Source organism: Bos javanicus, chromosome 29 (assembly GCF_032452875.1).
Source record: "Bos javanicus breed banteng chromosome 29, ARS-OSU_banteng_1.0, whole genome shotgun sequence".
Taxonomy (NCBI): domain Eukaryota; kingdom Metazoa; phylum Chordata; class Mammalia; order Artiodactyla; family Bovidae; genus Bos; species Bos javanicus.
This window is the reverse complement of record NC_083896.1, coordinates 5,167,565-5,194,643: the sequence shown is the minus strand read 5'-3', so window position 1 is coordinate 5,194,643 and position 27,079 is coordinate 5,167,565. Positions and strand designations below refer to the sequence as shown.

Genomic DNA, 27,079 nt, shown 5'->3' with positions numbered 1-27,079 from the left:
AGAGCTTGTTCAAACTCATGTCCATCAAGTCGGTGATGCCATCCAACCATCTCATCCTCTGTCGTCCCCTTCTCCTCCTGCCCTCAATCTTTCCCAGCATGATGGTCTTTCCCAATGAGTCTGCTTTTTGCATCAGATGGCCAAAGTATTGGAGCCAACAGTTTGAACCTGCCCTTTGGAACTCAGGGAAGGTCACAGAGGCTGAATGAAACCGACTTCCTACAAATAAGAAATGGGGGCTACAGAAAGGGTTTGTACCCCGAAGCCCCACAGCATCCTGCTCTGTTTCATAACAGGAGATATACTATCCTTTTAATGTTCTACTCAGTGGACACCTTTGCTCTGACAGCAAAACTGCTTTGGATAGGAGGAATCCAGTCATGAATTGCTAAAGATTGCCTCAAGAATAAAAAAGGGTGGATTCAGGCATCCTGATTACAAGGAAGGCTGTTTTGCAAACCTTGATATCATTTTTTTATGCTATGCTAAGTCACTTCAGTCATGTCCGACTCTGTGAGACCCCATAGACGGCAGCCCACCAGGCTCCCCCGTCCCTGGGATTCTCCAGGCAAGAACACTGGAGTGGGTTGCCATTTCCTTCTCCAATGCATGAAAGTGAAAAGTGAAAGTGAAGTCGCTCAGTCGTGTCCAACTCCTAGCGACCCCAAGGACTGCAGCCTACCCGGCTCCTCCGTCCATGGGATTTTCCAGGGAAGAGTACTGGAGTGGGGTGCCATTGCCTTCTCCGTTTAAAGAGATAAGCTAGGGTAAACAGGACTGGAGGGAGAGGTTAGGGAGGATGACAAAAAACTAGCATCAGTTAGGGTGCAAGGCACTTTCAGTGGTTAATCTTATTAATTTGAACCTATAACATTCTTGACAACCCACTCTGGCATTCTTGCCTGGGAAATCCCTTGGACAGAGGAGCCTAACAGGCTACAGCCCATGGGGTCATGAAAGAGCCAGACAGGATTTAGCAACTAAACAGCAACATTCTAGTGAGATGGGGGACACCCGCAGTTGCAGAAGAAGAAACTGACAGTTACAAACATTTGGAGACTTGTTCTGGTAAAGGAAAAGAAAAGAAAATCCCACCAGTTTCCATGTCGTATGTGGTTAAGAAACTGATGTGTTAAAATTACTTGAAAATTGCTAGTTTGTGCAGAATGTGAATATCAACTAAGGCCTCAATATAGATGAAAGTAAAAGTGAAAGTCGCTCAGTCATGTTCGACTCTTTGAGCCCCTAAGAACTGTAGTCCATGGAATTCTCCAGGCCAGAATACTGGAGTGGGTAGCCTTTTCCTGCTCCAGGGGATCTTCCCAACCCTGGGATCGAAACCAGGCCTCCCACATTACAGGTGGATCTTTACCAGTTGAACCGCAGATCAGATCAGTCGCTCAGTCATGTCCGACTCTTTGCGACCCCATGAATCGCAGCACGCCAGGCCTCCCTATCCATCACCAACTCCCGGAGTTCACTCAGACTCACGTCCATTGAGTCAGTGATGCCATCCAGCCATCTTATCCTCTGTCGTCCCCTTCTCCTCTTGCCCTGTGAAAAGAAGAGAAGCAAAAAGCAAAGGAGAAAAGGAAAGATATAAACATCTGAATGCAGAGTTCCAAAGAATAGCAAGAAGAGATAAGAAAGGCTTCTTAAGCGATCAATGCAAAGAAATAGAGGAAAACAACAGAATGGGAAAGACTAGAGATCTCTTCAAGAAAATCAGAGCTACCAAGGGAACATTTCATGCAAAGATGAGCTCGATAAAGGACAGAAATGGTATGGACCTAACAGAAGCAGAAGATATTAAGAAGAGATGGCAAGAATACACAGAAGAACTGTACAAAAAATATCTTCACGACCCAGATAATCACGATGGTGTGATCATTGACCTAGAGCCAGACATCCTGGAAAGCATCACTACGAACAAAGCTAGTGGAGGTGATGGAATTCCAGCTGAGCTATTTCAAATCCTGAAAGATGATACTGTGAAAGTGCTGCACTCAATATGCCAGCAAATTTGGAAAACTGAGCAGTGGCCACAGGACTGGAAAAGTTGAACTGCAAGGGAAGCCCAAAAAGGCATTCTGCATGAAAGCCTATAGGAGTGAGAGTGCCTAGTTGTGTGTGACTCTTTGTCACTCTTTGGACTGTAGCCTGCCAGGTTCCTCTGTCCATGGGATTTTTCAGGGAAGTATACTGGTTGTTACTCCTGCTAAGTCGCTTCAGTCGTGTCTGACTCTGTGCGACCCCATAGATGGCAGCCCACCAGGCTCCCCCATCCCTGGGATTCTCCAGGCAAGAACACTGGAGTGGATTGCCATTGCCTTCTCCAATGCATGAAAGTGAAAAGTGAAAGTGAAGTCGCTCAGTTGTGTCCGACTCTTTGTGACCCCATGGACTGCAGCCCACCAGGCTCCTCCATCCATGGGATTTTCCAGGCAAGAGTACTGGAGTGGGGTGCCATCACCTACTCTGAAGTATACTGGAGTGGGTTGCAATTCCCTTCTCCAGGGGAGCTTCCTGACCCAGGGACTGAACCTGTATATCCTGTGTCTCCAACATTGCAGGCAGATTCTTTATCCACTGAGCCATCGGGAAGATAACAGATAAATGTTATCAAAATGGAAAATACGAATACCAAACAAAGCACATCATAGTCAATTAGCCTATAAGGAAAAAAATAGTAGGAATTTTATTTTTGTTTAAATTTACCTCATCCTTGGACTGTAGCCTACCAGGCTTCTCCATCCATGGGATTCTCCAGGCAAGAACACTGGAGTGGGTTACCATTTCCTTCTCCAGGGGATTTTCCAAACCCAGGGATCGAAACTGTGTCTCCTACATTGGAGGCAGACGCTTTAATCTCTGAGCCACCAGGGAAACCCAAATTAAAATTTTAAAAAATGTTTATTTTTCTGAATGTGTTACCATATACACGTTAGTACATTTCAGTTCAGTCACTCAGTCGTGTCCGACTCTTTGCGACCCCATGAATCACAGCACGTCAGGCCTCCTTGTCCATCACCAACTCCCAGAGTTCACTCAAACTCACATCCATCAAGTCAGTGATGCCATCCAGCCATCTCATCCTCTGTCGTCCCCTTCTCCTCCTGTCCCCAATCACTCCCAGCATCAGAGTCTTTTCCAATGAGTCAACTCTTCACATGAGGTGGTCAAAGTACTGGAGTTTCAGCTAGAGCATCATTCCTTCCAAAGAAATCCCAGGGCTGATCTCCTTCAGAATGGACTGGTTGGATCTCCTTGCAGTCCAAGGGACTCTCAAGAGTCTTCTCCAACACCACAGTTCAAAAGTATCAATTCTTCGGCGCTCAGCCTTCTCCACAGTCCAACTCTCACATCCATACATGACCACAGGAAAAACCATAGCCTTGACTAGATGGATCTTTGTTGGCAAAGTGATGTCTCTGCTTTTGAATATGCTATCTAGGTTGGACATAACTTTCTTTCCAAGGAGTAAGCGTCTTTTAATTTCATGGCTGCAGTCACCATCTGCAGTGATTTTGCAGCCCAGAAAAATAAAGTCTGACACTGTTTCCACTGTTTCCCCATCTATTTGCCATGAAGTGAGGGGACCGGATGCCATGATCTTCGTTTTCTGAATGTTGAGCTTTCAGCCAACTTTTTCACTCTCCTCTTTCGCTTTCATCAAGAAGTTCTTTAGTTCTTCTTCACTTTCTGCCGTAAGGGTGGTGTCATCTGCATATCTGAGATGATTGATATTTCTCCTGGCAATCTTGATTCCAGCTTGTGTTTCTTCCAGTCCAGCATTTCTCATGATGTATTCTGCATATAAGTTAAATAAGCAGGGTGATAATATACAGCCTTGACGTACTCCTTTTCCTATTTGGAACCAGTCTGTTGTTCCATGTCCAGTTCTAACTGTTGCTTCCTGACCTGCATACAAAATTCTCAAGAGGCAGATCAGGTGGTCTGGTATTCCCATCTCTTTCAGAATTTTCCACAGTTTATTGTGATCCGCACAGTCAAAGGCTTTGGCATAGTCAATAAAGCAGAAATAGATGTTATTCTGGAACTCTCTTGCTTTTTCCATGATCCAGCAGATGTTGGCAATTTGATCTCTGGTTCCTCTGCCTTTTCTAAAACCAGCTTGAACATCAGGAAGTTCACGGTTCACATATTGCTGAAGCCTGGCTTGGAGAATTTTGAGCATTACTTTACTAGCATGCGAGATGAGTGCAATTGTGCGGTAGTTTGAGCATTCTTTGGCATTGCCTTTCTTTGGGATTGGAATGAAAAGTGACCTTTTCCAGTCCTGTAGCCACTGCTGAGTTTTCCAGATTTGCTGGCATATTGAGTGCAGCACTTTCACAGCATCATCTTCCAGGATTTGAAAGAGCTCTCTAGAATTCCATCACCTCCACTAGCTTTGTTCATAGTGATGCTTCCTAAGGCCCACTTGACTTCACATTCCAGGATGTCTGGCTCTAGATGAGTGATCACAACATTGTGATTGTCTGGGTCATGAAGATCTTTTTTGTACAGTTCTTCTGTGTATTCTTGTAAGATGTGATTGGTGTTGCACATAAGATGGTAGGTGTTGCAAGTAAGATTGTAGGTGTTGCACGAGGGCATCAGAGGGGAGACACACTCAAACCATACTCACAGAAAACTAGTCAATCTAATCACACTAGGACCACAGCCTTGTCTAAGTCAATGAAACTAAGCCATGCCTGTGGGGCAACCCAAGACGGGCGAGTCATGGTGGAGAGATCTGACAGAATCTGGTCCACTGGAGAAGGGAATGGCAAACCATTTCAGTATTCTTGCCTTGAGAACCCCATGAACAGTATGAAAAGGTAAAATGATAGGATACTGAAAGAGGAACTCCCCAGGTCATTAGGGGCCCAATATGCTACTGGAGATTAGTGGAGAAATAACTGCAGAAAGAATGAAGGGCTGGAGCCAAAGCAAAAACAATACCCAGCTGTGGATGTGACTGGTGATAGAAGCAAGGTCTGATGCTGTAAAGAGCAATATTGCATAGGAACCTGGAATGTCAGGTCCATGAATCAAGGCAAATTGGAAGTGGTCAAACAAGAGATGGCACGAGTCAATGTTAACATTCTAGGAATCAGTGAACTAAAATGGACTGGAATGGGTGAATTTAACTCAGATGACCATTATATCTACTACTGTGGGCAGGAATCCCTCGGAAGAAATGGAGTAGCCATCATGGTCAACAAAAGAGTCCAAAATGCAGTACTTGGATGCAATCTCAAAAACGACAGAATGATCTCTGTTCGTTTCCAAAGCAAACCATTCAATATCACAGTAATCCAAGTCTATGCCCCATCCAGTAATGCTGAAGAAGCTGAAGTTGAATGGTTCTATGAAGACGTACAAGACCTTTTAGAACTAACACCCAAAAAAGATGTCCTTTTCATTACAGGGGACTGGAATGCAAAAGTAGGAAGTCAAGAAACACCTGGAGTAACAGGCAAATTTGGCCTTGGAATACCGAATGAAGCAGGGCAAAGACTAATAGAGTTTTGCCAAGAAAATGCACTGGTCATAGCAAACACCCTCTTCCAACAACACAAGAGAAGACTCTACCCATGGACATCACCAGATGGTCAACACCGAAATCAGATTAATTATATTCTTTGCAGCCAAAGATGGAGAAGCTCTATAGAGTCAACAAAAACAAGACCAGGAGCTGACTGTGGCTCAGATCATGAACTCCTTATTGCCAAATTCAGACTGAAATTGAAGAAAGTAGGGAAAACCACTAGACCATTCAGGTATGATCTAAATCAAATCCCTTATGATTATACAGTGGAAGTGAGAAATAGATTTAAGGGCCTAGATCTGATAGATAGAGTGCCTGATGAACTATGGAATGAGGTTCGTGACATTATTCAGGAGACAGGGATCAAGACCATCCCCATGGAAAAGAAATGCAAAAAAGCAAAATGGCTGCCTGGGGAGGCCTTACAAATAGCTGTGAAAAGAAGAGAAGTGAAAAGCAAGGGAGAAAAGGAAAGATATAAGCATCTGACTGCAGAGTTCCAAAGAATAGCAAGAAGAGATAAGAAAGCCTTCTTCAGCAATCAATGCAAAGAAATAGAGGAAAACAACAGAATGGGAAAGACTAGAGATCTCTTCAAGAAAATTAGAGATACCAAGGGGACATTTCATGCAAAGATGAGCTTGATAAAGGACAGAAATGGTATGGACCTAACAGAAGCAGAAGATATTAAGAAGAGATGGCAAGAATACACAGAAGAACTGTACAAAAAAGATCTTCACGACCCAGACAATCACGATGGTGTGATCACTCATGTTAGTACAGTGGTGCCTATATACAATATTCGAATGAATAAATATAAAATATAAACATTAAAAAAAAAAAAGAAATTGTTGCGTTATCACGGAGCAGGCAGAACCAGAGATGCTTCCCAAGCGTGAGCAGTTAGAAATTAGATTTCGGCAGGGGGTAATCAACAGGGAAGACAGAGCTGTGGTTAAATATTATTGACTGCGGAAATTTGGCAGTTCCTGGAAAGATGTTGGTAAGTAGAGTTTATTAGGGGCATTTTTCAGGGGCCTGCCCGCGAACGCAGACTTTGCCCGGGGTGGACAAGGTGGACGGAGCCTGCCACCAAGAAGCATGTCTCCTCCCCCGGCAGGGTCGTCTCTGCCTCGTCGAGGCCTCCGGGCGACCGCAGGGACCGGCAGCTCGGGGCCGGCGTCCCTCCGCCTTCGGAGCCGCGCAGAGGCTGGCGGGGCCCTGAGGACCCGCCCAGGGGACCGCGCTGGGCGGCCGCCTCGGGGGCCCGCGCGCGCCCGGCCGCGCGCCGCCGGCTCGCCCGCGCTCCCGCGGCGCGCCCCGGCGTCCGGCCCCTCCCGCTGCAGTCCGAGGAAGCCATGGCCACCAGCGGGCGCCGACCGTACCTGTGGATATTCCTGGCCGCAGCGCTGGCGTCCTTCCTGGCTGGATTTACGGTGGGTAAGTGTGCTGACCGCTGCCCCGGGCTCCAGGCGCCCCTCCACTCTGCGGCCTGCGTGGAGAGAAGAACGACAGCCTGCGGGAACGGCCGCGGCGCCGCGTCCCAGCCCGACTGGAAGCCGAACGCGATGCATTCCGGCATGCCGAGCTCGGGGCTTCCCTGGTGGCTCAGCGGATAAAGAATCCGCCTGCAATTCAGGAGATCCCATTTGATTCCTGGGTCGGGAAGATCCTCTGGAGAAGGGATAAGCTACCCACTCCAGTAATCTTGGGCTTCCCTGGTGGCTCAGCTGGTAAGGAATCCGCCTGCAATGCAGGAGACCGGTTCCATCCCTGGGTTGGGAAGATCTGCTGGAGAAGGGATAGGCTACCCACTCCAGGATTCTTGGGCTTCCCTGGTGGCTCAGACGGTAAGGAATCCACCTGCATGTGGGAGACCTGGGTTCGATCCCTGGGTTGGGAAGATCCCCTTTAGCAGGGAACGGCTACCCACTCCAGGTTACTGGCCTGGAGAACTCCATGGACTGGACAGTCTATGGGGTCTCAAAGAGTCGGACACGACTGAGAGCCTTTCGCTTACTCAGGTTACTGTTAAGAGCCGTTGTAAAGAAAATTTAGAGTTGCCATTATTCGCAGGGGTCAAAGAGATTGTTTCGTTTCCAAGAGTCGAAACTTGTAACTGCCCTTCTGTGATCATTTATTGCAAAAATCTCTGGGGAATCCTCCCCGTGTGTCAGCCGCTGCGCTGTGAAGCAGACCTCCTTGGGAGAACAAGAAAGATAGAGGCGTGCTCTAATACATAACACGAGGAAAATGACAAGATTCTCTCTTATCTAAAACTCCTTTAACCAACTCAGAATTACACAGCGGAATTTGAAGGTTTTCTGCATTTAGTTTGAATTCTTTGCACCGCCGCCGGTGATCTGTTTCTCTGCTGAGGGCTCTTTGTGTTGTTGCTGTTTTTTGACTTTTGGGGTGGGGGGACTTTTAGTTTTTATAAAAGTCAAAAGCACTTATTGTGTATGTAATATGCATATGTCCCCACCCCCACCCCCCACAGGTTGGCTTAGTAAGCCCCTCAAAGATACGGCCACTTCAGCAGACAGTCACCAGAATTTAAGGTGGAAACTGATATCTGAGATGAAAGCTGATAATATAAAATCATTTCTTCGGTAAGTTTGTTTTGAATAAGTGATCTTAAAAATAAGAATTTTGACACAATGCAGAGTGAAAACTGTTTGAAAACTGATTATATTGATGTGGGTAACCTTTGTGTGAAATGATATAATATCATATTAATTCCTGGTAGTTTAAATGTCCCTTTATACCACTCTTAGAGTAAAATCTATTTGAATGATGCCGAAGTCTTTCTTCCCTGACTTCATGTGCAAAAAAAGTCTTTGGTTTCTTTATTAAGAGATGTTCCAACTTCATGCACTTTGAAGGGCAGCTGAACGTTACTCTCTGTTCCCCAGGCCTGGGTCTAATCAGGGAATTTATTTAAATGTCACATTCTATCAGGAAGACTCAGATGGTGGTAAACTTTGATTTAGAGAGAAAGAGATTAAAGTTTCAGATTCCGTTCACCAAAGATTAAACCTTTGTCCCATCTACAAACTTAAGGAACATAAAGAGCACAGAAAGAAAGCAGAAGGATCAGTGCAAAACCCCCAGTGTCTTAGCAAGAGAAAGAATGACATTCAGGGGAGTGATTATGAAGTTCTTGAAGACAGCTATTGTGACATTTATTTCACTAAAGAAAAAAAAAAAAAAACAGTTTTATTGAGGTATAAGAAAATTAGAGACACCAAGGGAACATTTCAAGCAAAGATGGGCTCGATAAAGGACAGAAATGGTATGGACCTGACAGAAGCAGAAGATATTAAGAAGAGATGGCAAGAATACACAGAAGAACTATACAAAAAATATCTTCACGACCCAGATAATCACGATGGTGTGATCACTCATCTGGAGCCAGACATCCTGGAATATGAAGTCAAGTGGGCGTTAGGAAGCATCACTACAAAGCTAGTGGAGGTGATGGAATTTCAGTTGAGCTATTTCAGATACTAAAAGATGATGCTGTGAAAGTGCTGTACGCAATATGCCAGCAAATTTAGAAGACTCAGCAGTGGCCACAGGACTGGAAAAGATCAGTTTTCATTCCAATCCCAAGGAAAGGCAATGCCAAAGAATGCTCAAACTACCGCACAATTGTACTCATCTCACACGCTAGTAAAGTAATGCTCAAAATTCTCCAAGCCAGGCTTCAGTAATATGTGAACTGTGAACTTCCAGATGTTCAAGCTAACTTTAGAAAAGGTAGAGGAACCAGAGATCAAATTGCCAACATCTGCTGGATCATGGAAAAAGCAAGAGAGTTCCAGAATAACATCTATTTCTGCTTTATTGACTATGCCAAAGCCTTTGACTGTGTGGATCACAATAAACTGTGGAGAATTCTGAAAGAGATGGGAATATCAGACCACCTGACCTGCCTCTTGAGAAATCTGTATGCAGGTCAGGAAGTAACAGTTAGAACTGGACATGGAACAATAGACTGATTCCTAATAGGAAAAGGAGTACGTCAAGGCTGTATATTATCACCCTGCTTATTTAACTTATATGCAGAGTACATCATGAGAAACGCTGGACTGGATGAAGCACAAGCTGGAATCAAGATTGCCAGGAGAAATATCAATCATCTCAGATATGCAGATGACACCACCCTTATGGCAGAAAGTGAAGAAGAACTGAAGAGCCTCTTGATGAAAGTGAAAGAAGAGAGTGAAAAAGTTGGCTTAAAACTGAACATTCAAAAAACTAAGATCATGGCATCCAGTCCCCTCACTTCATGGCAAGTAGATGGGGAAACAGTGGAAACAGTGGCTGACTTTATTTTGGGGGCTCCAAAATCATTGCAGGTGGTGACTGCAGCCATGAAACTAAAAGATGCTTACTCCTTGAAAGGAAAGTTATGACCAACCTAGACAGCATATTAAAAAGCAGAGACATTACTTTGCCAACAAAGATCCATCTAGTCAAGGCTATGGTTTTTCCAGTAGTCATGTATGGATATGAGAGTTGGACTATAAAGAAAGCTGAGTGCTGAAGAATTGATACTTATGAACTGTGGTGTTGGAGAAGACTCTTGAGAGTCCCTTGGACTGCAAGGAGAGCCAACCAGTCCATTCTAAAGGAAATCAGTCCGGAATATTCATTGGAAGGGCTGATGCTGAAGCTGAAACTCCAATACTTTGGCTACCTGATGCAAAGAGCTGACTCATTTGAAAAGACTCTTATGCTGGGAAAGGGTGAGAGCAGGAGAAGAAGGGGATGACAGAGGATGAGATGGTTGGATGATATCACCAACTCAATGGACATGAGTTTAGGTAAACTCCAGGAGTTGGTGATGGACAGGGAGGCCTGGCATGCTGTTGTCCATGGGGTCTCAAAGAGTTGGACACAACTGAGCGACTGAACTGAACTGAGCTGAATTTCCATAGAATATACGGCATCCATATAAAGCTTATAATTTGAGATTGTTGACATATGAATAATACTCAGCCAACCTCCTCCTCAATCAAAAGACAGAAAAATTATATCATGGCTTTGCAGTTTATTCCTCCTTCACTCTCTATGGATTCCTTTTTATTGTCTAATATTTTATTTAAATAGAATCATACAATATGTGCTCTTTTATGTCTTTCACTCAGCATTATGAATGATTTTGGAATTCAGCCAGGTTGTTGATTGTATCTGTGGAGTACATTGCTTTTTATTGTTGAGTATTATTCTGTTGTATCAGAGAAGGCAATGGCACCCCACTCCAGTACACTTGCCTGGAAAATCCCAGGGGCAGAGGAGCCTGATAGGCTGCAGTCCATGGGGTCTCGAAGAGTCGGACGTGACTGAGCAACTTCACTCTCGCTCTTCCCTTTCATGCACTGGAGAAGGCAATGGCAACCCACTCCAGTGTTCTTGCCTGGAGAATCCCAGGGACGGGGGAGCCTGGTGGGCTGCCGTCTATGGGGTCTCACAGAGTCGGACATGACTGAAGCGACTTAGCAGCAGCAGCATTCTGTTGTATGGATGGATCAATTCAGTTCAGTCGCTCACTTGTGTCCAACACTGTGACCCTATGGACTGCTGCACGCCAGGCCTCCCTGTCCATCAACAACTCCTGGAGTCTACTCAAACTCATGTCCATCGAGTCAGTGATACCATCCAGCCATCTCATCCTCCGTCGTCCCCTTCTCCTCCTGCCCCCAATCCCTCCCAGCATCAGAGTCTTTTCCAATGAGTCAACTTTTCAAATCAGGTGGCCAAAGTATTGGAGTTTCAGCTTCAACATCAGTCCTTCCAATGAACACACAGGACTGATCTCCTTTAGAATGGACTGGTTGGATCTCCTTGCAGTCCAAGGGACTCTCAAGAGTCTTCTCCAACACCACAGTTCAAAAGCATCAATTCTTCGGTGCTCAGCTTCCTTCACAGTCCAACTCTCACATCCATACATGACTACTGGAAAAATCATAGCCTTGACTAGACGGACCTTTGTTGGCAAAGTAATGTCTCTGCTTTTGAATATACTATCTAGGTTGGTCATAACTTTTCTTCCAAGGAGTAAGCGTCTTTTAATTTCATAGCTGCAATCACCATCTTCAGTGATTTTGGAGCCCAAAAAAATAAAGTCAGCCACTGTTTCCACTGTTTCCCCATCTATTTGCCATGAAGTGAGGGGACCGGATGCCATGATCTTCGTTTTCTGAATGTTGAGCTTTAAGCCAATTTTTTTACTCTCCTTTTTCACTTGCAACAAGAGGCTTTTTAGTTCCTCTTCACTTTCTGCCACAAGGGTGGTGTCATCTGCATATCTGAGGTGATTGATATTTCTCCAGGCAATCTTGATTCCAGCTTGTGCTTCTTCCAGTCCAGCGTTTCTCATGATGTACTCTGCATATACGTTAAATAAGCAGGGTGACAATATACAGCCTTGACTTACTCCTTTTCCTATTTGGAACAAGTCTGTTGTTTCATGTCCAGTTCTAACTGTTGCTTCCTGACTTGCATATAGGTTTCTCAAGATGCAGGTGAAGTTGTCTGGTATTCTCATCTCTTTCAGAATTTTCCACAGTTTTTTGTGATCCACACAGTTAAAGGCTTTGGCATAGTCAATAAAGCAGAAATGGGCTTTATATAGGGCAGGAATTTAAAATTTTGATAAAGTCCAGTTTTTGTCTTTTGTTTCATACTTTTGTGTTCTATCTAATTTAGCCTATGAGAAGTTGTGAAGATTATTTTTGAAGTTTTATGATTGTAGCTTGTGTATTTAGGTCAGTGGTCCACTTCAAGGTAATTTTTATGTTTAGTTTGATATGAGTTGATGATTTTCTAAATACAAATATGTAATTATTCTTACAAGATTTTTTAAAAAACTTTCCTTTCCCTTTTGAATAGCTTTGATAGATTTGACTAAAATCACTTGACCATAATGGCTTGTTTTTGGATATTATATTTTCTTCTGTCATTGTGTCACTCAGTCATGTCTGACTCTTTCCAACCCACGTACTACAGCACACCATGCTTCCCTGTCCTTCACTATCTCCTGGAGTTTGCTCAGACTTGTGTCCATTGAGTCGATTATGCCATCCAACCATTTTATCCTCTGTCACCCACTTCTCCTCCTGCCTTCAATCTTTTCCAGCATCACGGTCTTTTCCAATGAGTCGGCTCTTTGCATTAGGTGGCCAAAATATTGTAGCTTCAGCTTCAGCATCAGTCCTTCCAGTGGATATTCAGGGTTGATTTCCTTTAAGATTTCCTTTTAGTCTTGCTGTCCAAGGGGCTCTCAAGAGTCTTCTCCAGCACCACAGTCTGAAAGCATCAATTCTTCATTGTCAGCCTTCTTTATGGTCCAACTCTCATGTTGGTACATGACTGCAAAAACCACAGCTTGGGCTACATGGACCTTTGTCAGCAAAATATTTTCTTCTGTTGATCTATTAATCTCAGTACCATGTTGTCTTGTTTGGTATAGCTTAATAGTAAGTTGAGTAAAATGAGATAGAGTTAATCCTACATATTTTGCTTTTTAAAAATTGCTTTGACTATTTTATTTGCATTTTCAAATAAATTTTTTTTTAATTTTATTTTTAAACTTTACATAATTGTATTAGTTTTGCCAAATATCAAAATGAATCCATCACAGGTATACATGTGCTCCCCATCCTGAACCCTCCTCCCTCCTCCCTCCCCATACCATCCCTCTGGGTCGTCCCAGTGCACTAGCCCCAAGCATCCAGTATTGTGCATTGAACCTGGACTGGCATCAAATAAATTTTAAAATCAACTTCTCAATTCCTACCAAAGAAAAAAATACCTGCTGGAACTTTGATTAAAATTGCATTGAATTTGTGAACCAATTAGAAAGAGTAATTTAATCTCTTCATTCATTGTAGGGATGTACTGTGTGTTAGTCGCTCAGTCGTGTCCAGCTCTTTGTGACCTTGTGGACTGTGGTCCAGTCCCTGCTAGGCTCCTTTGTCTATGAAATCCTCCAAGCAAGAATACTGGAGTGGGTTGCCAATTCCTTCCCCTGGCGAGCTTCCCAATCCAGGGATCAAACCCAGGTCTCCTGCTTTGCAGGTGGATTCTTTACTATCTGAGCAAACAGGAAAGCCTTAGGGATGCACTACAGTTTACTCAGTAGATCCACCTGCCAATGCAGGAGACATAAGGGAAGCGGGTTCATTCTCTGGGTCAGGAAGATCCTCTGGAGGACGAAATAGCAACCCATTCCAGTATTCTTGCCTGGAAAATTCCATGGTCAGAGGAACCTGGTGGGCTGCAGTCCACCGGCTTGCAAAGAGTTGGACACAACGGAGCAAGCACACACACACGTGCATATGACCGTATTATGACTGATAAAACAGGAGAAAAATTTAGTTGAGATCCACTACAAAGTTTTCCCCTGTTAAAAGAAACACAAAAGAGGAAATAACTTCTCCTGAACATTGTAGCCTGAATATGTGATGTGTGGAGCTGCAATGCCTATCTTGGGACCATAAGGAGAAATTCAGTAAAGTTGTTCCCTGATGCTTTTTTTTTTTTTTTTTTGCACTTCTTTCATTTTGGTGGGTTGATGAAAAGGTGGGAGGCAAACCTTAATGATTAATCCTTCACCTTAAATGAAGGGAATATACTTACCTTACCCTCCCCCCCATTATAAGAATATTATTTACTCACTAAAGGAAATAAAACAATAATGAATTATGTGAAGTAAAATTTTAAATATCCCCAAGCCCTGGTGGTTTTCTTGTGCACGCAAAAACTTCTGTCTACAAACACATTAATACTTCTTTAAAAAAGTTAGTTTATTTTGTTTGATTGCATCGGGTCTCAGTTGCAGCCCACAGGCTCTTTTTGTGGCATGGGGGCTTCTCTAGTTGGGGTGTGTGGGCTTAGTTGCCCCGTGGCATGTGGGATCTTAGTTCCCTGACCAGGAATCAAACCGGCATTACTGCATTGCAAAGTGGATTCTTTTTAGTTTTCTTGGCTTTCCCTTCATGGGTCTCTCTATTTAAGACCTTTGTTTTGGATTGTCAGCATCTGGCTTGGCCCTTTGAGGCTTCCTATCAGGAATGCTTTAAGTCAAAATGCACGTGTGGGAAGGTGGATTATTAATCACTGGACTAAAAGGGAAGTCCTGATACTTCCCTCCGCCCCCAAATATTGTATGGTATTAAATGTCAGTAACTTGCAGCTTTGATTTAATGATAATAGATGTGGAAAGCTTCACAGAAAAGAAAATGATTGAAGTATCGTAATGAATAGTTAATAGCTTACAGCTGGGGAATGTAAATAACTAGGAGTGGTGTACAGGGATATTTACGTAAGTAGGATGATACTTTTGTCTAAGAGAAGATCTTGTGCAGAGGCTAAAAAGGGTGGTGATTTTAGGAGACCAATTAGCATATTAAATGATAAGAGTGAAGAAGTTTATAAGGTGAGTGGTAAGAAATGAACCTGGAAAGTGGATCAGATTAAAAAAAGGGTCCAAATGCTATGTCCAATGTGAACTTTATCATGCAGAATATAAGGAGCCATAGAAGGATTTTAAGCAGTTGATTAGTATGATCAGATGAATGATTTAATTCCACAATGGATCTTCTGGACCCAGGAATCAAACCCAGGTCTCCTGCATTGCAGGCAGATTCTTTACCAACTGAGCTATGAGTGAAGCCCTACTAAATTATAAGCAACTTATTTAACTGCTCTCTGTTAATGTATTTGCAAAATGCAGATAATGGAAAAAGGGTGGTTAGGATTAAATCAGAAAGCCCATGTGAAATACCTCATCGGGTTACTGGCATATAGTAAGTTTTCAGTAAGTACTGATTTTGCTTTACTCTCTGTCTTTTTTGGTTGTTCTATGATTGACTAAAACACCAGTGTATAGAAGTATAATTGGGCTACTTACGGAGGGAGGGGGTTTGGGAAACTTTTAAAATATTTACCTCAAGCAAAGTGAATTTCATTTGAAACTATGTTTCTGAAGTTACTTAACTGTTGCAAATCATTTAGACTCAGAACCAAGAGATCATTGCCCAAACTCAGTTCAGCAAATCTGAATTATGTAATTCCTGGATAACAGGCAAGTACTGAGCATTTGGAAATATAAACATAAAGATGCATGAACTTGAACTTCAATGGGATAAATAAACAACTGTATACAGTAGGGTGAAAACAGTGCCAAAAGTGCAGGCTAGCACAGCTGCCCGGCTGGTGTCTGGCAAACATGATGATCTTAGTTTGAGAATATCTTTACTTCCTGATAAGCAGCAAGAAGTTAGCACCGGTGGCGTAGGGATGTGCCATCCTTCCCTCATGTTTGCTCATCCCCGAATCCCTGCTGACTGTGTTCAGCACCAGATGTGTTCTTTTCTGAGGAAGCACTGTCCGGACCAGCTCAACAACAAACTGACCCGAGGGAGCAGAGCCACAGAAGAATAAGGAAAAAGAAGACTCAGAAATGAAGTGGGGATCAGGAGGCTGATGCCATTCGCAGGCAAAAGCCCAGATCCTAACCCTTGCAGGCCTTTTATTGTTAACTTCTCCTTCCTTGCTTGTGCTCTAGAGATATCTGTTCTTTAGTCTCAGATGTCAAACCTTCAGGCCTTTCATGCTTCTGTTTAGCCCTTCGGCTAGTGACTCCCTTTCTCAGCAACCCCCTCAAGGCTCTGGTGACTGGTTTTCCATCAGTCACATCAGTACTTCAGCATCTTGTTTTCAAGATATCTTTCCATGTTGTACATTTTACTGCTCCCAGCCCTTCACCTGGGGGTGATATAAGAATATATATAAGATATAAGAAAATATATATATTATATATATATATATATATATATAAGAATATATATAAGATATAAGAAAATAAGAAAGTCATTCTTATTTTTCAAAGAACACCTGTTAATTATAGTACAGGCCTGTGCATAGCATATTCCCTACAAGCACATGTGAAAACTGCAGTTACACACAAATATTTAAAAACTGGCATATCTAGAAATCCCTAGCTGTGTTTTTTATATCTTGGTTATAGAAATGATACTTAACATCTAAAATATGAGTTATGCATCTAGAAGAGTTCTTAGAACATTTTCTGAATATAGTCTTTGAATCCCACTTTAATTTTATTTTCATTTCAGTTCGTTTACAAAGCTACCTCATCTGGCAGGAACGGAACAAAATTTATTGCTTGCCAAGAAAATCCAAAACCAGTGGAAGAAGTTTGGACTGGATTCAGCTGAGTTGGTGCACTATGATGTTCTCCTGTCTTACCCTAATGAGACAAATGCCAACTACATATCAGTCACGGATGAACATGGAATTGAGGTGACTGATTTACAATATTGTATTAGTTTCAGGTGTACAGCAAAGTGATTCTGTTTTATGTAAATTTTTTTCAGATTATTTCCCATTATAGATTATTATAAGTTATTGAATATTGTTCCCTGTGTTACATAGTAAAACTTCGTTACTTCCCTACTTAATGTATCTGTTAATATCTGTTAATGTATCTGTTAGTGTATCTGTTAATCCTATAGTGCATGCTAAGTTGGTTCAGCTGTGTCTGACTCTTTTTGACCCCATGGATCATACCCTGGGAGGATACTCTGGCCATGGGATTCTCCAGGCAAGAACACTGGAGTGGGTTGCCATTTCCTCCTTCAGGGGATCTTCCCGACCCAGGGATTGAACCCAAGTCTCTTATGTCTCCTGCCTTGGCAGGAGGTTCTTCACCACTACCACCACTTGGGAAGCCCCAGAATACTGGAGGAGGTCTCCATTTCATTCTTAAGGGGATCCTCCCAACCCAGGGATCGAACCTGTGTCTCCTGCCTAAGTCTCTTGCGTTGTCAGGTAGATTCTTTACCACTTGAGCCACCTGGGAATTGTTAATCCTATACTCCTATTTTATTCCTTCCCCCATTACTTCCCTGGTGGCTCAGATGGTAAAGAATCTGCTTGCAACACGGGAGACCTGGGTTCGATCCCTGGGTTAGGAAGATTCCCTGGAGGAGGGCGTGGCAACCCACTCCAGTGTTCTTATCTGAAGAATCCCATGGACAGAGGAGCTTGGCGGGTTACAGTCCATGGGGTCACAAATAGTTGGACACGACTGAGCACAGCACATCCCTTTCTTCTTTAGTAATGATAAGCTATTTTCTATGTCTGTAAACCTTTCTCTTTTGTATATAGATGGATCCATGTTATTTTTTAGATTCCAAATAAAAGTGATGTATTTGTGTCTCTGACTTACTTCACTTAGTATGATATTCTCTAGGTCTACCCCTCTTGCTTGCAAATGGCAATATTTAATATGCTTTTATGGCTGAGTAACATTGCATTGTATATGTAAACCAAATCTTATTAAACCAGTTGTCTGTTAATGGGCACGTGGCTTGTTTCCATGTCTTAGCTATTGCAAATAGTGCTGTTTCAAATATTTGGGTGCATGTACCTTTTCAAATCAGAGCTTTTGTCATTTCTGTATATATGCCCACAAGTAGAATTGCTAGATCATACAGTAGCTCTATTTTTAGTTTTTTAAGGCGCCTCCATACTGTTAGGTCGGAGAAGGCAATGGCACTCCACTCCAGTATGCTTGCCTGGAAAATCCCCTGGATGGAGGAGCCTGGTGGGCTGTAGTCCATGGGGTTGCTAAGAGTCGGACACGACTGAGCGACTTCCCTTTCACTTTTCACTTTCATGCATTGGAGAAGGAAATGGCAACCCACTCCAGTGTTCTTGCCTGGAGAATCCCAGGGACGGGGAGCCTGGTGGGCTTCCGTCTACGAGGTCGCAGAGTCGGACACGACTGAAGTGACGTAGCAGCAGCAGTAGCAGCACACTGTTAGGATAGTGGCTGTACCAATTTACACTCCCACTAATGGCACAGGAGGGTTCCTTTTTCTCTACGCCTTTTCTGGCATTTGTTTTACATTTCTCTGATGCTTAGCGATGTTGAGCATCTTTTCATGTGCCTGTTCACCATCTGTATGTCTTCTTTAAAGAAATATCCATTTAGGCCTTTTGCCCACAAAATGTATTATTCTTTAATAGCAATCTGAAATGTTTCTAACTTTATGTGTTTCAATTCTTGCTAGATTTTCAATACATCATACATTGAGCCACCACCAGTTGGATATGAGAATGTTAAGAATATTGTACCACCCTATAATGCCTTTTCACCTGCGGGCGTGCCAGAGGTAAAATAAAAGACATTCAGTTCTTTAAGCCTTTATTTAAAAATATCTATGTAAAGGAATAAAACCAAGAAAACTAGGTGGATCATACATGTTAATTCATACTTTAAGACTCCATCCTCTACATAACCTCCCTAAAAACAATTTTTAGAAAAGAAATACTTGAGAACCAGACCCTGATAAGCACATGCCATTCTTTGAAATAACTCAGAAACTGCTGCACATGTCTTAATTCAGTAAGGGCAGTAGATAGTTTTCAAACTTTTTTCCTTTGTCCATTGTCTGACTTTGTTATAGATTTGTAGATCTGAATTGATAAATCATACCACAGAAATTCTAATAATAACTCCACCCATAAATACCATGGTTGGAAATAATGTAGCTACTTTTATTTATAGTATTCCCCATACTCAGTGTACACTAGTAATTTCTTCAAACATTTAAACACTGTTTAAATATTTTACATATTATCTCTCTTTTTTTTTTAACTTTCAGGATACTGAAATATTTTAAAAGACTTCTCCAGAATTAGCATGGGTGTGTTTATTAAGCCCAAGACAAGAAAGATAACTTTTTATTATGATGCAGTATTATGGAGCAAGGAGAAGGCAATGGCACCCCACTCCAGTACTTTTGCCTGGAAAATCCCATGGATGGAGGAGCCTGGTGGGCTGCAGTCCATGGGGTCGCTAGAGTCGGACATGACTGAGCAACTTGACTTTCACTTTTCACTTTCATGCATTGGAGAAGGAAATGGCAGCCCACTCCAGTGTTCTTGCCTGGAGAATCCCAGGGATGGGGAAGCCTGGTGGGCTGCCGTCTATGGGGTCGCACAGAGTCGGACACGACTGAAGCGACTTAGCAGCAGCAGCAGCAGCAGCAGCAGCATTATGGAGCAAACTTCTATTTTGGTTTTCTCTTTAGCAGTGTTTTGTATTTTTGCTGTTGTTGTTTGTTTTTATTTTTATTTCCAACAGGGGGAGCTTATATATGTGAACTACGCTCGTACTGAAGACTTTTTCAGACTAGAAAGAGAGATGAACATCAACTGCACTGGAAAGATTGTTATTGCCAGATACGGGAGAATCTTCAGAGGAAACAAAGTACTTTGTTATTTGCTTTTCTAAAGGGAAAAATAATATATAACCAGTAAATATAAATGATTTACATCATTTGCATTATGGTTTCCAAAAATTGCCATTGGTTGGTTTAGTCACTGAGCAGTGTCCGACTCTGTGTAACCCCTATGGACTGCAGCCTTCCAGGCTCCTCTGTCCATGGGATTCTCCAGGCAGGAATACTGGAGCGGGTTGCCATTTCCTTCTCCAAAATTGCCATATATATATATTTATAAATTTGTTATTTTCATGGTTGCACAGAAAAATCCTGGGGTTTTATGTGTTTGCTTGTCTTTTGTCATTGTTGTTTTTGCTACCTCGTCTATCTGGAAAGGGAAATTATTCTTCTTAGTTTTACTACCAAAGCTATGTTGTTTTTTTATTAAAATGATGAAATTTTATATAAACTAAAAAATGAAAATTCATATATTACTCAATTCATTCATTGCCCAGATGTAATCAATTCTTAATAGGTCTTTTCAGGCCTAATTTTGTGAAATATGAATGTCTTCATATACTCATTTTACGTAATTTCTTCTTTTTTCTTAACAAAGAGGGCATCAGATACTACATATTGTATAAATTTATTTTTTCACTCAATAATAACTCAGAGGTCAGCACATTGAGAGTTATATAATAAGATGGTTAAGAGTATAGGGTGCTAGATCTGTGTAACCTGGCTTCTTGTCTGGTGCGGGTTCCCTATGCTCTAGATCTTTTCCTGTGAGCAAGTTACTTAACCTCTCTGTGCCAGTATCTCTTCTTACGTGAAATAGAAATGCTAATAATAACATTAATCTCCTAGAATCCACAGTAGGATTTATCAACCTTACATTTGAAAGCATTTAGGATAGTTACAAGTACTGAGTAATTTCTTGTAACTGCTTATTAAGTAAAACTTCATTTTGTAAAACTCTTTGTTTGGCTGTACTGAGTTTTAGTTGCAGCACACAGGATCTCTAGTCATGGTGCTTGAGCTCATAACCAGCATGTGGGATCTAGTTCCCTGACCAGGGATCACGCCTGGGCTCCCTGCATTGGGAGCTCCAAGTCTTGGCCACTGGACCATTAGGGAAGTTCCTCCCTCATCATTGTAGATGGCTATGTAATATTTTACAGAATTATTAAGCAATTTATTTAACTATTCCACTTGTCTTAAATTTGTTACTGTTACAAATATTTATATTGTGAGCATCATTGTCCATATGTACTTGAACATTTGTATGAGGATTTTGGTAATATAGATTCACTCCTAGAAGCTGAATGGCTAAATCATAGTGTACAGTTGAATCAAATCTATGGCAACATAGATTTGAACTGTGTGAGTCCACTTGTTCAGGGGTATTTTCAATGGTTAATAATAGTATTATACAGTTACTACATGGGCTTCCCAGGTGGCACAGCGGCCTGCTAATGCAGGAGACACACAGGAGGTATGGGTTCAGTCTCTGGGTCAAAATCTCCTGGAGTAGAAAAGGGCAACCAACTCCAGTATTCTTGCCTAAAAAGTCCCATGGACAAAGGAGCTTGGCAGGCTGCGGTCCATAGGGTTGCAAAGAGTTGAACAGGAATGGGGAACTATGCACATATTCAGTTTCTACAAGGTCAGAGGTTGGTTGAAACCACAGATGCAGACAAACGGAGAATACAGAGGGCCAAGCCTAAGTTATTCTTGGATTAACCCTGCATTGTTCAAGGATCAGTTGTACATTATTTCAAAAGTTTGATGGGCATCATAGATTTGTACTTCAAAAAAGTTGTATCAGATTTTACTTTTTCTAATCTTTGTCTGAATACTGGGAAGTGTTTTAGCTGATTGATGGTTATCTATCTTTCATTATACTACTTCTGGTAATCAAGAATTCAGTATCTTACAGGATACATTTTCCTATTTGTGGTCAGTTTGAATTGTTAGAAAAATATTTAAAAAAACACTGGGCGATGTTTCAGACACTAAGTTCTGGGTAGCTTTTCTTCTTTTCTTTCTCTTCTCTCCTGCCCTGGCTCTCTGCAGTGAGATGATGGAGTGTTAACCATTGGACCACCAGGGACTTCACCTGTGTAAAATTTTAAATTAGCTTTCTTAGCTCCACAGACATTTACATCATCTTAAGTGTGTGGTCTGGAGGAAGCACAAGATGGAGTCAAGATTGCCGGGAGAAATATCAATAACCTCAGATATGCAGATGACACCACCTTTATGGCAGAAAGTGAAGAAGAACTAAAGAGCCTCTTGAGGAAAATGAAAGAGGAGAGTGAAAAAGTTGGCTTAAAGCTCAACATTCAGAAAACGAAGATCATGGCATCCAGTCCCATCACTTCATGGCAAATAGATGGGGAAACAGTGGCTGACTTTATTTTTCTGGGCTCCAAAATCACTGCAGATGGTGATTGCAGCCATGAAATTAAAAGACGCTTACTCCTTGGAAGGAAAGTTATGACCAAGCTAGATAGCATATTGAAAAGCAGAGACATTACTTTTCCAACCAAGGTCCGTCTAGTCAAGGCTGTGGTTTTTCCAGTGGTCATGTATGGATGTGAGAGTTGGACTATAAAGAAAGCTGAGCACAGAAGAATTGATGCTTTTGAACTGTGGTGTTGAATAAGGCTCTTGAGAGTCCCTTGGACTGCAAGGAGATCCAACCAGTCCATCTTAAAGGAGATCAATCCTGGGTGTTCATTGGTAGAACTGATGTTGAAGCTGAAACTCCAATACTTTGGCCACCTGATGTGAAGAGCTGACTCATTTGAAAAGACCCTGATGCTGGGAAAGATTGAGGGCAGGAGAAGAAGGGGACAACAGAGGATGAGATGGTTGGGTGGCATCACCAACTCGATGGACATGGGTTTGGGCGGACTCCGGGAGTTGGTGATGGACAGGGAGGCCTGGCGTGCTGCAGTTTATGGGGTCGCAAAGAGTCAGACACGACTGAGCGACTGAACTGAACTGAAGTCTGTTTTTCTAAATGTTGGAGAGTATGCATGCTCATTCGCCTTGGTCATGTCCAACTCTTTGTGATCCAATGGACTGTAGCCCAGCAAGCTTCTCTGTCCATGGGAGTTTCCAGGTAAGAATACTGGAGTGGGTTGCCATGCTCTCCTCCAGGGGATCTTCCCAACCCAGAAATAGAACCCACATCTGTGTTGCCTCCATTGCAGGCAGATTCTTTATCATTGAGCCACCTGGGAAGCCCCAAACACTGCGGGATAGATAGTTAAAGTGAGTTAGACAAGGTCCTTGTTCTCAAAAAATAGTAGTAGAGAAGAAAGATGTTTAACAGTTATTTTACAATGCTTTGATCCATCTTGTAATATAGTCATATATAAAACATGGAAGATGTGTAGAAAAGAGAGACATTAATTTTGCAGTTTTAGGTATACTAGGAATGCTTCACAGAAAAGGTAATAACTTGTTTGGAGTTATGTTGAATAAATGTGAGTTGTTAAGTCTACCTGGGCAGAAATCGTATTGAAGCCTAAAAGAACTGATTGTTACCAGTGTGATAATAAAAGTGCGTAAGTTTCCTTATGTTATTAAATTGGTTTTATCTTACAAGGATAAGTCAGTCTTTTGCCATTTCTACATTATGGATTGCTTATTGCCCCTGCAGGTTAAAAATGCCATGTTGGCAGGAGCCAAGGGAATCATCTTGTACTCAGATCCAGCTGACTACTCTGCTCCTGGGGTGCAGCCATATCCCAAAGGGTGGAACCTTCCTGGAACTGTAGCCCAGAGAGGGAATGTGTTAAACCTGGACGGTGCTGGTGACCCCCTCACTCCAGGCTATCCAGCTAAAGGTAATAGATGAGCCTGTTATGGCCCACTCATTTTTGCAAAAATATTACTTGTCCTTACAGAAGGTGTAAAAGTAAGCATCTATAGAATACCATTAAAATTGTGCACAATTGTATTTTGGATTGCTACTGCTAGGAATTTAAAAGAATTTCCCTTTTATTATTTCAGCTTTAAGTTTCCATGAGGTGTGGACGTGGAGGGGGTAGTAGACAGTTCAGTTCCCTTCTGCCTTTAGTAGAGGTTGAAGAACACATGTCCAGAGTAATACTATTCTTACCAAACTAGAACTTAGGGTTTCTGAACTGTGTAATGATTTTATATTTCTACAGATCACATATTTTTATTTTTGAAAATATCAATGAGTTTTTTTTGTGTTATTTAATATGTAAAATGTGAAAGGTTTTCACATTTGTGTAACCATATCCACAATCAAGATAATGAACGTGTCCATTACCCTGAAAAGTTTCATCTCATCTTTTTGTGATGCCTTCCTCTCAACCCCACTCCCTCCCTGCCAATCCCTAGGAACCATTGATTTGCCTTCTGTCTAGTGTAATAATTTTGAGCTTCAGCTATGTTGATGTCTGTGTCAATATTTCAGTTCTTTTTGTCGTGGTTGTTGAATGGTATTCCATTGAGTGGATACTCTACAATTTGTTTGTTTACTTTTTCTTGGGAATTTAGATTGCTTTAAGTTTTGGAGATATTACGCATAAAACTTCTACGAACAGTTGTATGCAAGTCTTTATATGTATATATACTTTTGTCTCTCTTGAGTAAATGAATAGAAATGGCTTGGCTGGATAACATGATAGATGATTTTCAGATTGTTTCCAAAGTGCTTGTACCATTTTGCATTCTAGCAGCAGTGTGTGAGTGTTCCATTTGCTGCATCCTTGCCAGCACTTAGTATGGTTGATCTTTTTAACTTTACATTCTAATCGATACGAAAGTCTCCAGGTTACAATTCTTTTTTAAAGTTTTGGTAGCTATTCTGGTTCCTTCCCATGTGAATTTTAGAACTGGCTTATCAATTTCTACCAAAAAGTCTCCTGGGAGGTTGATTGAGGTTGAATTAAACCTATAAGTCAGTTTTGGGAAAATTGATATTTTAAAATATGGGATCTTCTGAGCCATAAACATGGTACAGCTCTCAATTTACTTAGGTATCTGTAACTTTCTCTCAGCCCATTTGTTGTTTCACTGTACAGACCATGTGTATCTTTTTTCACATTTATCCATAATAATTTCATAGTGTTATTCTTTTTTTAATTACATTTTAAATTTCGATTTCCAGTTGACCGTTGTTAGTAAACGGAAATGTTGTTTCTAGAGGAAACATACTGATCTTGTGTATTGATCTTGTATTCTGTAAACTTATCAATAATTAGTTCTGCTAGGTTTTTTTGGATTCCATCAGCTTTTGTATAGGTGATCATGTCATATGCACATAAAGAGAGTTTTCTTTCTTTGTTTCTGTTCTGGATGCCTTTTCTTTTTCTTTCCTTATTGTAGTGTCTGGTACTTCTAGAACATTGCTGTAAAAAGTTGTTAGAGCAGATATCCTTGCCATGTTCCTGCCCCCAAAAACTGTCCCTGTCTTTCTCTGTTAAGTAGGATCTTAGCCATAGGGTTTTGTTTTTTTTTCTTTCAGATTTTATAGATTCTTTTAAATCTGATAAAGATTGAGGAAGTTCACTTCTATCTTAAAGTGCTATGAATTTTTATCTTAGCACATTTTTCTCATTTGACTAGCAATGTGTAGTGAATGTTGTCAGATTCTTTTACTGTACCTAATAAAATGATCTTAAATTGTTCTTATCTATGTTTTTCTTCAATTATACATATTGATTTGGGGGGGGGGGTGCACCCCGTGAAGCTTACTGGGTGTTCTCGAATAAGGTATTAAAGGCAGGCCATGCTTGTAAAGACAGAATCCTAATCACTAGGCTACCAGGAAATTCCCCAGATTGATTTTTGAGTGTTAAACCAAAACAACCTGGGATAAACTCTAATGGAACATTCTTTTTTTTTTTTTTTAAATTATTTATGACTACAGTCTTCATGGCTGTGTGCAGGCTTTCTCTAGTTGCAGTGAGCGGGGGGTTCTCTCAAGTTGCAGTGCACAAGCTTCATACTGCAGCGCCTTCTCGTTGCAGAGCACAGACTCTAGGTGCACAAGATTTAGCAATCACGGCACTCAGGCTCAGTAGTGGTGACACAGGGGTGTAGCTGCAGCATTTGCGAACTTCCTGGACCAGGCACCGAACCCTTGCTGCTGCACTGGCAGGTGGATTCTTAACCACTGGACCGCCAGGGAAGTCCTCATTGTATTATTCTTCTATGTAATACTGGTATATTACTGGAATTGTGCTAACAATTTTGCTAAGAATCTGTCTTTAATAATAACGGATATTCTCCTATCAATTTACTTTCTTGTAATATCTCTGTCTCATTTTGGTAGTAGTAACATTGACTTCATGGAATGAATTAAAAATTACTTCATCTTCTTCATTTTTCTGCAAGTGTTTATGTAGAATGAGTTTGATTTTATCTGTAAACGTGGCTCAGTGGTAAAGAATCCACCTACTAATGTAAGAGATGCCAGAGATGCAGGTTTGATTCCTGGGTCAGGAAGATCCCCTGGAGGAGGAGATGGCAACCCACTCCAGTATTCTTGCCTGGAGAATCCCATGGAGAGAGAAGCCTGGTGGGCTTAGTCCATGGGGTTGCAAAGAGTCAGATGTGACTGAGCAACTGAGTGTGACATGGCATGATGTAGAATCCTTCAGTGAATTGATATGGGCCTGGTATTTTGTTGGTAGGAATGTTTTTAATTGCAAATTAAATTTCTTCAGTAGGTATATGGCTGTTTACGTTATGTATTTAATCTTGACTGAGATTTGCTAGTTTAAGATTTTGTCCATTTCATCCAAGTTGTTAAATTTATGGGCATATAGTTCTTTGTAATATTCTTCCTTTCTTCTCTCTCTTTCTTTTCTCCAGGTACTGGAGTGCTATTCTCTTCTTTATTTCTGATATTGATGGTTTATATCTCTTTTCTTTTCTTGATTTGTCTTGCAAGGGATTTATCAATTTTGTTAATCCACTCAGAGAACCAGCTTTGGATTTCGTTGATAATTTCTATCATTTGTCTGTTTTCTATTTCTAACATTTCTGCTCTGGACTTTAGTAGGATATATCCTTTCTTCTGCTCATTTTTGCTTCATTTGCTCTTATTTTTTCAGTTTCTTAAAGTAGAATTTGATGTAACTTGTTTGAAACCTCTCTTTTTTCTAAGATAATTGTTTTCATGCTCTAGAAAATTCTATTTTGGCTGAAACCACAAGTCTCAATTAGAATTTAAGCCTGACAATACTTTTCATCTTCCTTTAAGGAG

The 27,079-nt window shown here is 41.5% G+C and overlaps 1 protein-coding gene across 4 annotated transcripts in view; it reads left to right on the top strand.

The window, feature by feature from the left end:
- The first annotated feature begins 6,881 nt into the window (after window positions 1–6,881).
- NAALAD2 (N-acetylated alpha-linked acidic dipeptidase 2) overlaps window positions 6,882–27,079 on the top strand; it is a 51,225-nt gene continuing 31,027 nt past the window's right edge. For 3 of the 4 annotated variants that reach the window (XM_061406000.1, XM_061405998.1, XM_061405997.1), the window contains exons 1-6: window positions 6,882–6,997; window positions 8,058–8,169; window positions 16,705–16,891; window positions 18,667–18,768; window positions 19,743–19,868; window positions 23,495–23,681. In XM_061406000.1, the coding sequence (XP_061261984.1) occupies window positions 6,916–6,997; window positions 8,058–8,169; window positions 16,705–16,891; window positions 18,667–18,768; window positions 19,743–19,868; window positions 23,495–23,681 (796 nt within the window). In that variant the 5' untranslated portion in view covers window positions 6,882–6,915. The remainder of the gene's footprint in view (window positions 6,998–8,057; window positions 8,170–16,704; window positions 16,892–18,666; window positions 18,769–19,742; window positions 19,869–23,494; window positions 23,682–27,079) is intronic. The other variant, XM_061406001.1, reaches the window with a different exon arrangement.